The sequence below is a fragment of the Ambystoma mexicanum genome, chromosome 3p (genome assembly GCF_040938575.1).
Source record: "Ambystoma mexicanum isolate Mex_15411 chromosome 3p, UKY_AmexF1_1, whole genome shotgun sequence".
NCBI classification, from domain to species: Eukaryota; Metazoa; Chordata; class Amphibia; order Caudata; family Ambystomatidae; genus Ambystoma; species Ambystoma mexicanum.
The window spans coordinates 1183878214-1183895356 of NC_090925.1; the positions used below are offsets into that span (position 1 = coordinate 1183878214).

General features: G+C 44.8%; 1 protein-coding gene across 1 annotated transcript in view; it reads left to right on the forward strand.

The window, feature by feature from the left end:
• TGFBI (transforming growth factor beta induced) overlaps positions 1–17143 on the forward strand; it is a 263409-nt gene that overhangs the window by 113323 nt on the left and 132943 nt on the right. The window contains exon 4 of the mRNA XM_069652603.1: positions 14418–14575. Coding sequence (XP_069508704.1) covers positions 14418–14575 — 158 coding nt within the window. The remainder of the gene's footprint in view (positions 1–14417; positions 14576–17143) is intronic.

Consider the following 17143-nt stretch of genomic DNA (forward strand, 5'->3'; position numbering starts at 1 on the left):
ACTTTTGTAGCCTTCATATTTTGGAATTCTGATCCACCTACCCACGTACCGTAAAAAAGTGTTAGTCGTCAGTAGAAAACAATTGACCTCCCATTAAATACACTGAATAGAGTTGGACATCAAGTCTCGGAAGTATCACTGATTTGACTTTGCCTCAAATCTATGAGAGAGCTTGGAAAGTATAGGTAAAGAGTCTATGTGATTACTGGTTGTGGAAAGACGCCATATCATCTTCAATTGTTTCAGAAGTTTAGTGCATCATTGGGAGTCAGCCAAATCCCCATCTATGAAAGGGGTAGGAACATCTGTGACAAAATGGATGCCGCTTTGCAGGATCAAAGGAATTAGAAGTGATTAAAGGACCGTCTCAGTCCCACACTACTTCCAAATCAACAGCGACTACAACCGTAAGGGTGAAACAAGTCAGAACATTAATGGCATACTTGCTTTGCCTGTTTTGGTAACATGGGGTGAGTCAGGCTATACTGCTAACATCCTCCTTATCCTCTCCTCAGTCCCCTCTGGGATATTGGGTCAGTGCTCCAACTCGGCTGCCAATCCGCTCCAGCTATGCCCTATGGATGCCTACACATATTCTCTCTGATACCACAATGTGCAAGGATTGAGCTCTTCACCACACCATCGGACACCTGTTGGAATGAAGGTTTTTTTGCCTCTTGGCTTTTTCCCTTTGTTTGGTCTTTTTCATGCGGGGGCCTATTGACTTGGCTGTTGCCACAGCGGGCATACTGGCTTCCTCCCGAGATCGGCCTTATCTCTTCAAGTATTGGAGCTCCACAAGGACGAAAGGGAACACCCCATCTCCAGAAGATTCACCTAGTCTATCGAGTGAGGAAGATTCAGGTGAGGAAACTCAGACCATCGCTGACAGTTTGCAACACCCAATTACTTCGGTAACCATGGTCTCGGCAGAACAAGTTCAGGAACTCATTGCAGCAGTCCAGGATCCCTTCTTGGCGGTACGCGGTCTGAAAGCGGAAAGCGCTGGGCTTAGGCAAATGGTCACCCATTGAGAGGATCGGCCTGCGGACCTTCTCCCCATGGGACTTGCCTCAGGAAAGTTTGACGGTTCCCAAAAAAAGTTAAAAGAATTCATTGATGCCTGCATCCTCCATTTCCCATTCTGTCATCACACCTATGCCACAGAACAGGTTTGAGTGGGCTTTATGGTTACTATTATGGTGGGTAACACCCTGGCTTGGGCTACTCCTTTGGTTACTATAGCCAATCCAGTCCTGCAGGACTGCCAGGTGTTCTTAGCCCTTCTCAAACAAATTTTTGAAAGACCTGAAGTGACTTACACGGCCTGTGAAACATTGTTAGACAAACGACATCGGTCGTCCGATCTCATGACCTATATAAGCAACTTCAAGAGGACTGCAACAGAAGCCGGGTGGCCTGAAGGAGCCCATTTTTCCATTTTCAAGAGGGGACTACATGACGATCTGCAGGACGAATTAGCTCGCATAGCTCACCCTTCCTCTCTGTCTGATTGGATGGATCTTGACCTCCAGATAGAATGCAGACTTCAAGAAAGAAAGGCGGAACATAGGAAACTTCAAGGCAGGACTCATGTCTCACCATTTCCAGTATCTGCTCCCTCCGGGTCTAGTGATACCTCGAAGGAGGAACCCATGCAGATAGGTTCAGCACGGGGTCCATTAACTACTTCAGAAAGAAGACGAAGATGGGATCTCGGTCTCTGCATGTACTGTGTTTGAGGAAATCACTTCCTTAGAGATTGTCCCGAAGTTCCGGTCCTTGCTTTTGTATTCTGTTCAACTTTTTCTCTGCCTCCCCTTCCCTCTTGCTCCTCGCGGCTGCGGTCCTATTCCATTTACTTCCTGCAACCCGCACTTTTCATTCTGATTACTTTTTCCACCCGCTCTGCCTCCCTAATCTACTGCAGCAGCGCTTCGGCGCCTCCCTCCCTCATCCCGTCCTTGCTACTGAACAGCCACAGTGCTCTGAGGAACATGTCAACAATCAGCATGTACTATTTTAAAGACTGGACAGCATCCACTGTTTGTCATATAATTATCTTCTCCTTCATGTTGCACAACTTGATTCAAGTTAGAAGTGCCAGTGATAAAACAGATGTATCTTGTCACAGCAGAATCTATTTTGAACAAAGAGTTGCAATCACGAGGACAGCTGCAGTGTCTAACAATAACAAGAAATAAAAAATGTGAGACTTTAGAGAGAGCATCTACACAGAAACCAGGCGGTGAAAGCAAACATGATGGGGAACTGGGATGCCAGCAAATCAAATATAGCCTATGACTAGAGTGTATATTTCTCTTTCACGCAATACAACTACTAGACAACACGTCCATATAATATATACAAGTATTTTTTTAAAACAAGGAGGGGAAGTGGAATTCAACCAATGGATATGGGAGGGGGAAGCTTAATGTGACTGTATTTGCATATTTGACCTTTTTGTACCTTCCCTGGCAGAGTAACAGACAGACATATCTGCACTTGTGTGATCTCAATGTCACCTGGCCTAGTAGGATCGCTGTCTCCGTCTTCCCTCTGTTTCCCCTCCCTTGCCTCGTCGCACCTTGAAACACTTGATGATGGAAACAACCTCTATTTAGTAGGTGTCACCTGTGGCCAAGCCTATGACACCAACACATCCAGAGCTGTGGCTTAAGTCTTACCTTTTCTGGGTAAACGAAACACACCTCACCAGCCCTACCATCCCTCCATTGGATACCGATCAATAGTCCAGCTATGTCAGCTGCACCATATACAAAGGAAGGCTGGTCAAGACCTCAAATTCCTTATGATCAAATTGACTCACCACACCTCCTTTAGGAGCCTGTTCTGTACAGATTCCAGACTCTTAATCATTCCAAAGATCTGTATGAAGAGTAAAGGAGCAAAGCTTCATCCTGTTTCTGCTGGGTGCTCACTACTAATTCAAATCAGCCTCCTGAAATGTAGAAGGTCCCCAATGACCTAGGTCCTCCAGGGCTAACGTGTTCTCTTTCCCCCCAGGACATTTCACCATGTATCATTCTGCTGGTGTGCTCTTTGGCTATCCATGTAGCATAGCAATCTGCAATAAATATTCCTGCAACATATACAGGAACATGTGGTTTTATTACAATGACAGGGAACATCTGGAAGGTTGAAGATCTGAGATACTGTAGATAATCAGCCTATATTCTACGGAGAAATTGGAAACTTGTTTGACATGTAAGTGAATCTTGACCCTGCCATCTACATAATACATCTAACACAAAGAGGTGATGGCTGGAAGATTATGGATACATTTTAAACCCCTGGCATTGCTTTGGACAACCCTCCAGACCATCGTGACCTAGCAGTTCGGGCTGACTGCCTCTTTTGGGGTGGCACCAATCCTGATTTGCATATGGTCTTTCCCCTTCTGTAACGGCTTGGCAGGCGAAGAACGATGGTCTGCAGGATTGCCAAGAGCAATGCCAGTGGTTAAGATTAATTTTAAACCTTCCAGCCATCACTTCAGTGTATCTGCATAACATTTGACATATTCCTGAAATTGATACACCATTGGTCATGACAGAACGGCCTGTTAAAAGAGAATACCCTTGTAATTGGTGTAAAAGAAAGCTGCTGAGTAGATAGTAGATCCCACCCAGAAATCACCCTGAGTATTGATGTAAGCATTATCACCCATTTTATCAGTCAGAGAGGGATGCCTCTTGGAGGTCTGTTTACAATGTTGGCAGTCATGTGTTCCCCACTGCAGTGCTGTGGTAACCTGAGAAACATCATCTGAAGGAAGAGGTGGAGTCAGCATGATCCTGTGGATCACCATTTCCCTTTGGAAGAATAGCTGATGCTGGAGATCTGCTACAAGGAGTGTGGTTGATACGAGGGGAAAACTGAAACCATGTCCAGTTGCCGCTGAACTCAGGACAGACCTGGCTGGCAAGGATAAAACCATCAGCGGCACACGTAGTTGGTAATTGGTCCAGTGGTAACCATAAAAGACAAGCAAGGTACCCCTGCTGAAGTGAAAGCATTGCTGCCAACTGCGAGGGGAGCAGGAAAGAGGTGTGGGAACCGCTGCCACAAGTGGCAGCATTTGGAATTGACAGCGAATGAGATGACAGCCAGAAAATGGATAAGGAAATGGAAGGACTGCAAACAGGCACATGTGCACTAACAGTAGCAAAGCACCAAAGCCAGTCCACGGTTAAGAGGTACAGGTTTTAAAGCTTCTGATCAAGAAAGAGTGAGGGCTCAAAGCACCTGAAAGAAAGGACCAAAGTAAGATAGCATTATCTGCGTAAATATTGTATACACCTAGAACCCATGGCATGTTAGTATGTGGAGTTTCTGATCCCAGAGAGAACGAAAGAAACTTCGCACTTAAATTCAAGTTCCCAGAGCAAACTCGAAAACTACGCTCTGAAAACGTGTTGCATACCAGAAGAGAAGTTCAAGTTTCCAGAGGTGACCTTAGAAATACATACTTTCAATCCACCACATATGTTGCCGTCATATGCAGTATCCCCATGTGAACTAAAGGAACTATATACTGAGAACCGGCTGCATGCTCGGACATTCTGGGGGCCACATGTTACCCAGAATCAGGGAAGAAAGTACATGCTGAGGATAACCTGCTGCATTCTGGGAAATAGAGTCCAAGTTCCAAGAGTGAACTAAAGGAACTACTTTGTCTCTCAACTCAAATTGCTGCAGACAGAAATTGCGCTCAAACTCGCTGGGCAAATAGATGGAATAATTGGACAAGAACTTTTATTTTGGGCCCTTAAGTCTAGCTTTCCAGCACAAATTACAATGAAACTTTTTTATTCATGAGGACGTTGAATACAGATCCCCTGCAAGAAATGTGGCATGGAGTACTTTTTGCAGGTTGAGAGCTTGAATCAAGTTTTCCAGCATAAACTGAGAAAGACACAACTAACTGTTCCCGGCTGTCAGATTTCTTCCAATTTCTCAACATCCCAACCAAATTCCAAGACAAAATAATAAAGTCTTGTTAAAACCTTATGTAGCCTCTGATTTTTATTTTTCCTGGCCGGGATGAGCACTTACCCCAGGCCAGGAACAGATCTACTGACACCACCCCACCATCCCAGACCAGCTGCTCTGGTGGTGCACATCAAAATAAAACTGATGTTAGTTCAGGAGATGGGCCACAATGCTGAGTTTCTTGCTCTTAATAAGGCACAGTACACCAGAGGAGAGTTTTGATGCCCATATGAGCTTTTATTTAAAAGAAAGTGCAATCCTTAGGCATATCAAATTCCTTCACCACAACCTGCCCCCATCTATTTACTCATTCCAAGGTTGATGATGCATTAACATAGGTAGTAGATACCCATTGCTCAAACCCCTATGCATATTAACCTTAAGCAGGCTATCCATTACTTCACCCTAGACATCCATCTTATTACATTCCCCAATACTTTCCACATGTACTTTTCCATTGCAACACTTTAAAGAACCTTGGCAGCTGCAGTCTGCCATTATTAACTAAATCACAGTCCTCAGCTAGTCTCAAAACGAAGTCGGTAAATTACAGTACCTTCTGCTGGTGCTATCCCTGTCCTTCTGCACACATGAACATAAACCCCCGCTCTGCCGCGGGTGGCTTTCACAAGCCATATGTGGGGCTTTGGCAGCCCTGTGTCCTGGTTGGGCTTGGGAAATCCTGGTATACACATGGGCTATTGAAAGCCTTATTTTCTTCATGGTGGTGCGCACGTGCAAATTCCTCCCCTAGGGCTTTGGGAGCCCTTGCATTCATTTTGGGTTTTGGGAGTCCTTGAATCCATGTTGGGGCTTACAAGCCCATATTTCCTCTGTGGTGGTGAAAGTGCAGAGTAAAACCCCAACTGTTAGTTGGGGCTTATGAGCCCATAGGCTCCTTGCTAGAAGGTGAAGGGTTACATTTCCTCTGTGGCGCTGTTGTTATTTTAATAAGGCGCAGGCATATATAAATGTTGGTTGGGCATATGAGCCCAGACTGCACTGCACTGGCTGCTGGCAGTGCAGCCGTTAATGCTTTTGTTTTTGCTTTCCTCCGGGGTGGTGAATTCCTAGGTGGGGAAAAGTCCTTGTGGGACTCTGCCCAGGCCCGCCCAACGAGGCAGAGTCAGCACCCAGCCGCCATACATCGTGCCGGAGCACTGGTCGCACTAGACCTTACAACCGGGGCTCCAGGTAAGTTCTGCTTCTCCGCTCTTCCCGTCTGGCCCCGGGAAGGGCGGTGCTGACAGACTCGTCCTCTTCCCGCCTGCGCCATCAGGGTTTTTTTCTGTTCACCACCTGCCCCGCTTGGCCACAGGGCAGGCGGGCTTGCTGACATGGCCATGATCTTCACCCAGACCACACCGCACACGTGGCCCTGGACCTCTCATACCTCCAGGACGCCCAGACTGGCCCCTGGGTGGCCTGTAGCCCTCAGGCCACATCTCACTCCAGTTCGGGTTGCAGCAACATGTGGTCCCAGGCCAGGGCGTATCTTCACCCGGGCCGCACCACGCACACGGCCCAGGGCATTTCCCATCTTCTGGCCCATTCGGGTTGGCCACCGGGCGGGTTAATGCCTCTCAGGCCACGCTCTTGCTCGGGGTCCGCCCCGCAGATGCGGCCCCAGACGCAGGCGTTGTCTTCATCCGGGCCGTACTGCACATGCGGTCCGGGATTTACCATCAAGCCGGGCTGCAGCTGGCAGACACAGCCTGGCTCAACTCCAACAAAGTACCCTGGGGGGCGCTCAGGGCTGCGACCCCCCAGAGAACAAAGCCTTTCTCTCTTTCTGTCTTTTTCAGTACCTTCCTTTTTCCTGGCTCTCCTTTGAACTGTCACTTCCAACAGTTCTTCTTTTATCCCCTCTGAGTCCAGTCCATGTCTCTCTTGGTTGGCAAGGGAGACCTGCCATTGTCCTTCAGCCTCAAGGTTCCATGTGTCCCCCATGGTGGGGAAAATGGCACAGTCAGTTAAGTCAGTGTATGTAAAACACATACACATCTAATAAAATCTTTAAACAAACTCCTAATGTGTCTTGTCTTTATTTATTTGAATACTTCGCATACATGCATAACCCCTTATCTAACTGGGCCCATATGGGCCGAGGGTTAAACATATCCTCATTGTCTATCATTCATTTCCTAAGTTTGCGAGAGCAGGAGCACTTTAGCTTAGCTTTGTATGCAGGGGCAAAACAACACCCACACATTTGTGGTGGAAACAATTCAAATGCTAAGTGAGGGACCATCATGAGAGACTTTGGGAGGCTTTTTTTGTTTTCCCCCAATAAATGTTTGTCGGAAATAGTGTCATATTAAAAGCAAATGGGGCATTTTAAAATGCTGTGGCCAAGTGACAATGCCCAAAACATTATAGCATTTAAAAACAACATGCCCGTGGAAATGGGATAGTTGTGATGCAGTGTGTCATTGGCTATGTCAGTTGCTAATGTATGGTGTTTATTATGTTGCATTGTATCATGATCCCATGTAACCCAGCAGCACTAAGAGTGTCTACGAGGTCTCAGTGAACAGTGAAAAGATAGGCGATGGCTGCAGACTGTGATCCCTCAAACTGTGACCTAGCTCATAAGGACCTGACATAGCATAGTTTAATATTAATAGTGCATTGTAAAACATTACAAAACTTGAAAGTGCATAGCAAAGAGCTTTGTTCTTTCTGCAATGTGCGGTGGAAGGGGGGGGGGGCTCTGCCCTGCTCAAGCAACTCTGGTGATTTGTAACTGCAGGGAGGGAACGTTGGTTCCATTTCAGGCACTCGCATATACTACACATTCTGGTGATCTTACTGGTTAGGGAGCAAATACATCTTCCTTGTAAATCAAGCTGTATGGGACTGCAGCTGGGCCACTGCTACCATCATGGAATTCTTGGTGAGAACTTGGGGTGTCAACAACAGAGGCACATCAGGCAATGCAACGTTGTCCTTTCAAGGATCAAATCTGCCTAGAGTTGAGACAAAATGGCATTTTCCCTGGGGCTGAATTAATCCTTTCACCAGCCCAGAGCAATTGGGCTGCAAGGAACAGAATATCCAGAAAGTATACCCGTCAACCTATCTGGCTGCATGAAACTCACAAACAGAACACGTGCCTTCTGACCAGCTATGCTGTGTGAGCAAAGTGACTATGAATGTGTAGGATATTACATCCATTATTCAAGTTGAGACAATTCTATGAGAAATGCAACAGGTTACCTAAGCATTGTACATAAAATGTCCTCCCTGCCCTTTGGAAGGGCATCTTCAATTAGAAGAGGTTCATCATGTTCAAATAATGTTGCAGTGATTATGAGCGTGCTTTTGTAAAGCGTACGCTGTGGACTACATCACTTCTGGATATTTCCATTGTTGTTCAGATAATCCACAGTGAGATGAAGGTATTTGATCTGGGGCACACACTTTGATTAAATAGCAAAGGTGGAATCTGAGACCCCTCTGCAATTTAGACACTTGAACACATGACTTTATAGCTGATAACACATGTTTGTTAATGTTTAGCTTGAAGGAGTGACAATACCATTCCTTTTACAAGAGATGTATTGCAAAATGCACACATCACATAGTAAAGCAATCTGAATATAAAAGTCGCTTTGTTTTCCAAATCTTGAATGGAAGATTGAAAGACTAAATGATTGCAAGTAAACGGAATGTGAAAGTGATACAATGTCCTCTGTGTGTCATTACTATTCTCCCATTGCTTAACGACACCCAACACTCGCCATTCTTCATGCCTGCAAACTGAACCACTGAATAAGATATTGCACCCTTTCCGAGGGGTAGGAGTTATTTATATTGCACAGTATTTACATTGAGAGTATGCTTAGAATGGCAGACAACATGTGTACAGGAAAGGGATTGCTTACTGCACAGGACGCTTGTCTTTACTTGTCTATGTGACTTGATTCAATTACTGAACTTGTAAGTGCAGTGGCATTTCATGACAAAATGTTCTTATTGACAATTACGATCAGCACAAAAGGGGAAGTTCTTTGTTAGTTTAAATTACCCAGGAGACATACAAAGTTACAGCTGCTGACTCTTCACTTGCTGACTTAAACTTTTGTAAATGATGTGATAAATCTGCTATAATGATGCATAAACATAGAAATAAGAGAACTGAATAAATTCCAATTGCACAGAAGGGTCACAACTGCATATGCCAACAGATACAGAGAGGAGAAGAGTCTCCTGGGGAAAAAAAAGATTAGGATTCTGGATAGGGTAAACAATAGTATGGCCTGGGATATGTATTGGTGGTTGGATCTGTAACCACAAAGACATCACAATCTCACAGAGGCCTAGTGGCTAGACATCTTGGGCAAAGCTACATTAGATATGATATGACAGGTTATTTATAACGTGCTTAATGCCCAGAGGTTTCTAAGTGCAGACCCGGGGATCGAACCTGTGTTGCTCTGTGTCATCTTGCTTCCAGGGCGAGCACGTTGCCCCTGAGCTATCCTCCAGAGATGGAGTCCTTAGTGATGCATCCAATGATATGGCAAAGGAGTATCTTTGGTGTCAATGTACATTAAAGATGTGAGATTTTCTGACCGCAGATCTAAAATTAATAATAAGAGGAAGATTTGAAAAAAATAGATTCCTAGATAAGTAACTAAATCCCAAGTGATGTTCTCTTCCTGCAGAAGAGCAGCCATTATATCGATTTTCAGGAAGGGAGAATGAAGACTGATATTATGTTTGCATATTGCAGGACAGTTGTAGCCCACAACGTGATTGATTAAGTTTCAGAATTAGATCCACCAAGACGGTGTACACCATCACAATGGCTATTCTGCCACAAGCCATTGTTTCAGGAAGACAATTGTGATTGAGAAAAATGCAAGAGTTTAAAGAGAGCATAGACAAGTATTTGTTATACGTCTCATACAGCCATTGGTATTCCCTGTTGAAGTCTTCCTTTGGACGAATATGTCTTCACTGGGCATTGACAATAATTCATTATTCCCGAACGTATATCAAGTTTGTGCCGCCACAGTCACGTGTAGGGGCATATTGATGTTACCCTACTCAACTTGGCAATGGGGGGTGACATGGTGCTGTTCCCTGATCCTCTTCTGTGTAGATTCTTTTTCCAGAATTGGGGGACAGGACTGGCTACTCATTAAGTACCCACCTTGAATGAATGATACAATGACTGTTATGCTGCTGATATGACTCTAATAGATCAAACCGGCGATGCACAACTCTGGCCCTAGAGCCTAACAACCTATGAGGCTTTCAGATTAACCACTGATTATGTAAATGTTTTCCCATTTAGGTCTTTTGGATGCAAATGTATCACTGGAATATTCATGGTGTATACCCAGAACATGTCTCCTTCTTAGCCACCAAGGACCAGGGCTGAGCATCCATGAATTAGGCGAGGGCAACAATGATGTCTGTTGAAGGCCATGGTTTATTTTTAGGCTACACATATAATCCTGAAATGTGAAAACGCTAAAAGCTGTTGTTGCAATATGCGTTTAGCCTGTCAATATCACTTAGGGGGTTTGAAAGCTGATGACATTAGGGCGTTAAAGTATGTGAGTATTACCTTTTCAGACAGAGATATTTTTTAGCCTCACATTTAAAAGTGTGTAAGTGGATTCAGTTTTCATTAGTTGTGTCCTCAGTATGTCCTCTATCAGTGAACGGGCTCAAGCGAGATGTGCATGTGTTATGTGGGGATGTTCCCGTAGTACTGTTACATGGGTGGAAGGTTTGGAGTCAGGGGAATTGATAGGTCTGGAAAAGACCCGGGGCTAAGATGATGTCGCAACTGTTGGGACTGGGGGCTAGCTAGTCTTTTGGATGTAGCTCCTGAGATTCTATCCGGGGCTACAACCAAAAGATCAGGGGCTATAGCCCCCTTAGCCCCCCCCATAGCAACGCCCCTGTTTGGAGTCATGCCTCAGCATGGTCTATAGATGTCATTCAGAAGTGGAATGCATTCTTGCAAAATGTCTGTTTGGCCCCTAGTAGTAATCTAACAACAGCTATAAGAATTCAGGCAGCGTTAGTATCAATTGTGGCCAACATAAAGGTAGGCCTAATTATATATTGTCATTAAAACCATGGGATTGAAATCAGTGTACATTTTTCGCTTCAGTGCTCTAGTAGACATTAAATTAGCAGCCTTCAAAAGGGTGTACCATTGGGCTGCCCACACGCTCACCGTGTGCCTGTTATGATGACTTAGGCCTGAACTATTACCTCTCAGATGGTCTTCATTAGAAATTAACTTTTTAAGAGGAAATATTATGAAATATTAATGTGAAGACTGTTTAAACTTATCAAAATGGTTAAACTCTAAGTGTTACATGCCGTCAAAAATCCACTTTAGACCGGCCAGCATTTTATCAAGTACATGTCCCAATAGATATGGGTATTTACTCACATAAGACATTAGACACTCCTTGAAAGAGAGTGAGGCTGGAAAAGTTGGCATCCTGAAGCAAAGGAATGCTTTGTACATTTTATGGGAGAACAGGAATGAGGTCCTACTTGATGTTTTCCTTATTGCCTTAAATGCTAAAATAGTAAATTAAATAAGGGAATCCCTGAGAAAAGTGGCATTTGTTAATCAGGCCCATAAAGTGGACAAAAGACAATTGGACATGTTATGCTGCTGTTGATTATATTGATTTAACCTTTTTTTTTTGTTGTGGTTGAGGGACTGGATCAACCAGCACAACTACTCCATCCTAGTCACTGCCAATACCCCTATTCCGTGGTCCGACCACCACTATTATCCAGTTCAATCTCACCGCTAAGCAAAAGCACTCCACTCCCATCACCCCATGTCCAGCAGTACTCGCTAGGAGCTCACAGAAACTTACTGTGGAAAGTTTGGCACCTTTTCTAATGGTGCCCGCCCTTCAGGTGCCCTCCTCCAATAACCCAGATACTCTGGCCAGCACGTTCAAATGTATAATCACCGAAGCAATAGACGCCATCGCCTCCTTGGCCCCTAAGAAAGCCGAGAAAATAAGATACTCTAATACTTGGTTCTCCAATGAGCTGCTCAAACAATGCTCAGAAAAACGTTCTGCCCTCTATACCTGGAAAGCCAACCCCTCAGAATCTAATAGGGAGGCATTTAAAGCCATCTCCAAGTCCTACAAAAACAATGTCATCAAAGCCCTCTCATTTAACTCCAGGATCAAGGATGCCAAATCCAACTCCAAAGAAATATTTTCCATCTTTAGGGAATTGGAAAAACCCTCCACCCCCCTGCCTACGCTCCTCAAGGATGCAAACTGGTGCAACAGCATTCAGTCCGCTATTCTAGACAAGCTCAACACCCTTCAGTCCAAAATCATTGGACACCAAAAAGCACTTGAAGCACTAATAGCTAGCCAGCATAGCCAAGCGCCCACCTCACCGGAATTGAGCCCTCCCTCCCCCGTTCGACTTCAAAGACATCACGCAAGCAGAGGTCATTACTCTGCTCAAATCTATTAAACCATCCAATTGCAAAGGTGATGCCTGCCCAACCCAACTTATCAAAAACTCTGCTCCCACCTTGGCACCCTTCCTCACTGCCTTCATTAACTCTTCCTTTAGGTCAGGTCTTGCACCCAAAGAACTCAAAGAAGCGTGGGTACGCCCATTACTAAAAAAGCCTTCACTCGACCCCACCATCCCTGGGAACTATAGGCCTATCACTACAGCCCCCTTCCTGCAAAAAATTCTCGACAAAGCTGCATATCTGCAAGTACAAAAATACCTAGAGGAGAACCATCTCCTAGGCCTGCGGCAATCAGGCTTCCACCCACGACATGGTACTGAATCTGCCCTCCTTGACCTAAAGAACCAAATGGACGACCTGAGAGACATACGCAAACCAGCACTCCTCCTGCTCCTTGACTTCTCAGCTGCGTTCGACCTTGTTGATCACAACACTCTCTGCCGACATCTCCCATCTGCGGCTAACTTCTCCCCCAAAGTCTGTGATTGGATTATTTCCTTTCTCCAAGACAGGGCTATGAAAGTTTTCTCTGACTCAGCTGCTGCCACCCCCAGCCTCCTTAACTGTGGAGTCCCACAAGGGTCCTGCATCGCACCAACGCTGTATAACCTTTTCACAAGGCCTCTGTTTAGCATCCTGGACTCCTTGGGCATCTCATACACCAATTATGCGGATGGCACACAGGTGCTAGTCCCACTCACTGGTGACTGCAAAACGGACATGTCAAATCTCACAGCTCTCTACTAAACCATCCAATCCTGGATGGTGGACAATTGGCTCTGCCTTAATAGTGAAAAAATGGAACTCATACTTATCGGCTCACCCACCACCCTGGGTAACCTCAGTCAGGAATACTCCTCTTTCACTATTGACAACATGCCCATCAAGGTGTCTGACAATGTCAAAACACTTGGCGTCTACCTAGACTCAAACCTCACCATGGACAGACAAGTGAATTCTATCTCCACCTCCTCAGACGACTATGCAAAAATCATTAACGTAGCCAGACCATTCCTATCATGACAGAACTGTCTTACCATTGCCAGAGCCATTATTGGCTCCAGACTCGACTACTGTAACGCCCTGCTATCCCGGACGTCATGCAAAAACCTTGCTAAACTTCAACTCGCTCAAAACAATGCCCTCAGGGCAGCCACTGGGACCTCAATGAGAGAACACATCTCTGAAATCAGGAGACAGGTCCACTGGCTCCCTGTCAAAAAGAGAATCATTTTCAAAACACTCTCCCTGGCACAAAAATGCCTCCACGATGCATCCCCCCCCATACTTTGTCCAGAGGATTGTTAAACACACCGCCACAAGACCTCTTAGAGAGGGGTACTCCAACCTCATCCTTGTGCCTAAAACTAAAAACGCCCGTGCAGGCGGATCCAGCTTTCCCACGATAGCCGCCACACAATGGAATGCCCTTCCGCCCAACCTAAGAATGATCACCTAGCCTTCCGCAAAGCAATCAAAACACATCTCTTCTGCTAATTCCTCTCAACTGCATCCTATGTCTTACTAAACTGCCTGCATGTATTACTGCTGTAATCTTGTGTATGTATTGCTGCTGAATTTTGTACCCGTAACTAAGAGACCACTCGGTCACATGTGAACTGCCATTTGAAAATGCTTATACACCTCATGCAACAAGCGCAACGATGCCTCTGGGCTGCAGGTGCGCGATACAAATGCAAATAAAGAATAAAAGACACATCTATTGACTGTGAAGGTTTGACAACTGTTCAATGTATTGGATGCTTGCACAACCTAATTGTGATTATTATTTGACAAGTCATTGTTTCTTAAATTGTAATCCCTTAATTGCTAATGTAATTATCTAAACAAATAAGGATACAAGAGCTGCTTGATAATTCTGTGCAATCACTTTGTTTTTCAGCACTACCGCTTTCAAATATATACGAAACCCTGGGAGCTGTTGGTGCCTCCACCACGCAACTCTACTCGGACCGAGCGCTGCTGAGACCTGAGATTGAAGGGCCCGGAAGTTTTACCATTTTTGCTCCCAGTAATGAGGCTTGGGCTGCGCTACCTGCTGTAAGCCTCAATCATTCATTTTGCAATGATTCATTGTCAGCATTTGCTGCATAGCCATGTTTGCTGCCATTTTCTACATTCAAAGCGTACATTGTCGACATCGCATCTGCAATGTTAATACTGCAACTACTTAAAATGCATGTATAAAGTATGGTCTTTATTCATCAGGGTCCATAATGCATGAATATTGCACCTGGGAACGTGCATGAACACATGGTATTAGCACTAGGGAAATATTGCATTACTGCAAAAATGTATTCATAAAATGCAGTTTTACACCAGAGAGATGTTTGCGTTGGTGGAAATTGGGCAGGTTATCAGCAGGAAGGCAAACATTGCCATGGTGCAAACATATATTGAAATAATAGATATTTGTATTAGGGCAATTGTTGCCCTCATTCTAATATCATGAATAATTCTGTTTGCACATGCACATGCGCAACATTTCTGCAATGGGGCCCTAAATGATAAAAAGTTCAATTAATTAATTGAAGACCCGATGACACATTTCAAGTAGTGTCTGACGAAGGGGATCCTTTGCAAAACATGGAACACTTTAAGAGGTTTTTAGCTAAAAAAACGATCGCTAAAGTGCTTGAATACATTCTGGTTCCTCTTTTTAAGTTTGGTGTAGAAGGGACTCAGGTGCACGCCCCCTGAGCAACATTGAAACATGGTCAGTAGCCAGTATTTGCAGCATTATAAAACAGGTGCACATCTGTATTAACATGCAGCATACACGTATGTTTTACCCCAACCTGCTCCTCATCACCTTCCTTATGATAGGGGGCTCCTCAATCATCGAGGAACATTTTTCAGAGGCTAAACCCTCCTGCCCTTCCCAGGGATCCACCTTCCGACCCACTGGACCCGTAGCATCACATTGTTTCTTGAGCTGGTCCTGTTTTTGTATGCATACAGAACAGACAGAGTGATAGCAATGCTTCCAGTGTGTGGAAGATGCTAGCTCCAAAAAAATGAGTACGCGTGGGTGGGAAGGGAGGCACAGAGGCTGAAGCATGCTGTGGACTTGCTGTGGCTGGCTTCCAGGCAGAAACCAGGATTATGCTAATGAGGTGGCAACAGCAGAGGAGGAGGAGGGCCGACTTCAGACCACGCTGGGGGGACTCTCTCTGGCTGAGGCGGCTGTTTTGGGGAGTCCATGGAGCAAGGTAAGTGCAACAGGCACAATGGCTGGTGGCTGAGAGTGGAGCGCAGAAACAGGTGCTGCATTTACTTGTCCATTCATTGTGTGCATTATGAGGAGTTCATTTCTGTTGTTGGGGCTGTAAATGTAATGTATGTTTCCAGAGCACATGAGCAAGTGTGCCTGTAAATCAAGACGGCATGCATCTAGATCCTGATCCTCTTCTAGTTCACTATTAGTGAACAGAAGAAGGAGGCCTACTGGCTATCGTTCTCCTAGGAGAGCTAGGATCCATCACGGAAATGGGCAAGGTTATACAGTGCATTTCAGAGAAGGATGCACTGGGCCTCAAGGTCAAACAGGAGAGATTTATTGTATTTATTTATTTATTTACTTGAATTATTTATTTGATGAATGATTCCGCTTTTGTTGGGGTGTTGGAGAAAGAGAGGGAACCTAATAAAACAGTGCAAGATGTAGAGGACCCTGGCCCTACCTCCAAATGTTGTTATATCTTGGAGGAAACGCGCTGTACTATATTCCAACATATCTACAGACCATCGACTGTCAAAGGAAGAGGAAGAAGAAAAATACTTCCTCAGTAGATTAAACATACCAGCAGCATCCCTGGATCCCATCACTGAATCAATATACAAGATAGTTACCAGGGAATGGCTGGATCCTCAGAAAAGTCTGTTGTCCAAGTTCCTCCACTAGATATAATGGATCCAGAGCTGTAGAGTATATCACAATGGACTCCTTGAGCCCTAACGTAGCAGCAATGCCGTGAATGGCTGTGAAGGATATGACTCTGAACGATTCTATGGACCAGAATGGTTGATTCATTGTTAAAGAAGGGGTATGCTGGATCAAACTTCACCATGGCAACAGGGATTTATCAGATCTACACAGCACAGTCCATCATCAAGGATATACAGAACACATATGAGAGAATGGAAAAAGATGAGGACTGCAGCAAAGACTTATGGAATATTGAGCAGTGGTGGTTTAGGATACTGCAATGGACACAGCATCAGTGGTAGTACTCATTGGGAGGTTAATTACAGCTGCCAGATGAAAAATACAGCAATTCTGAAGGACTGGATGCCAATTAGATAAATGCTGCACTTCATATGCAACAATTGAGGAACTTGCTATTTGTGCCATAATTAGATCCTATGGTGATAAAATGGCACAAAGTCAGACCATACTTCACAATGCCTGTTGGCTAAGGGTCAGGATAAGAAACAAGTCTAGCAATCCAGCACAACTGCACATTCCAGAGGTTCAGTGTATGCTAAGCTCAGAGCATGATTCAGAGGTGAATAAATACATCCTCCATAGGCGGCTGGAGCGTCAACAGTCCTGACTATATGTTCATGATGAACGAGCATCAGATGCCAGTGAAAGACAGGCTACTG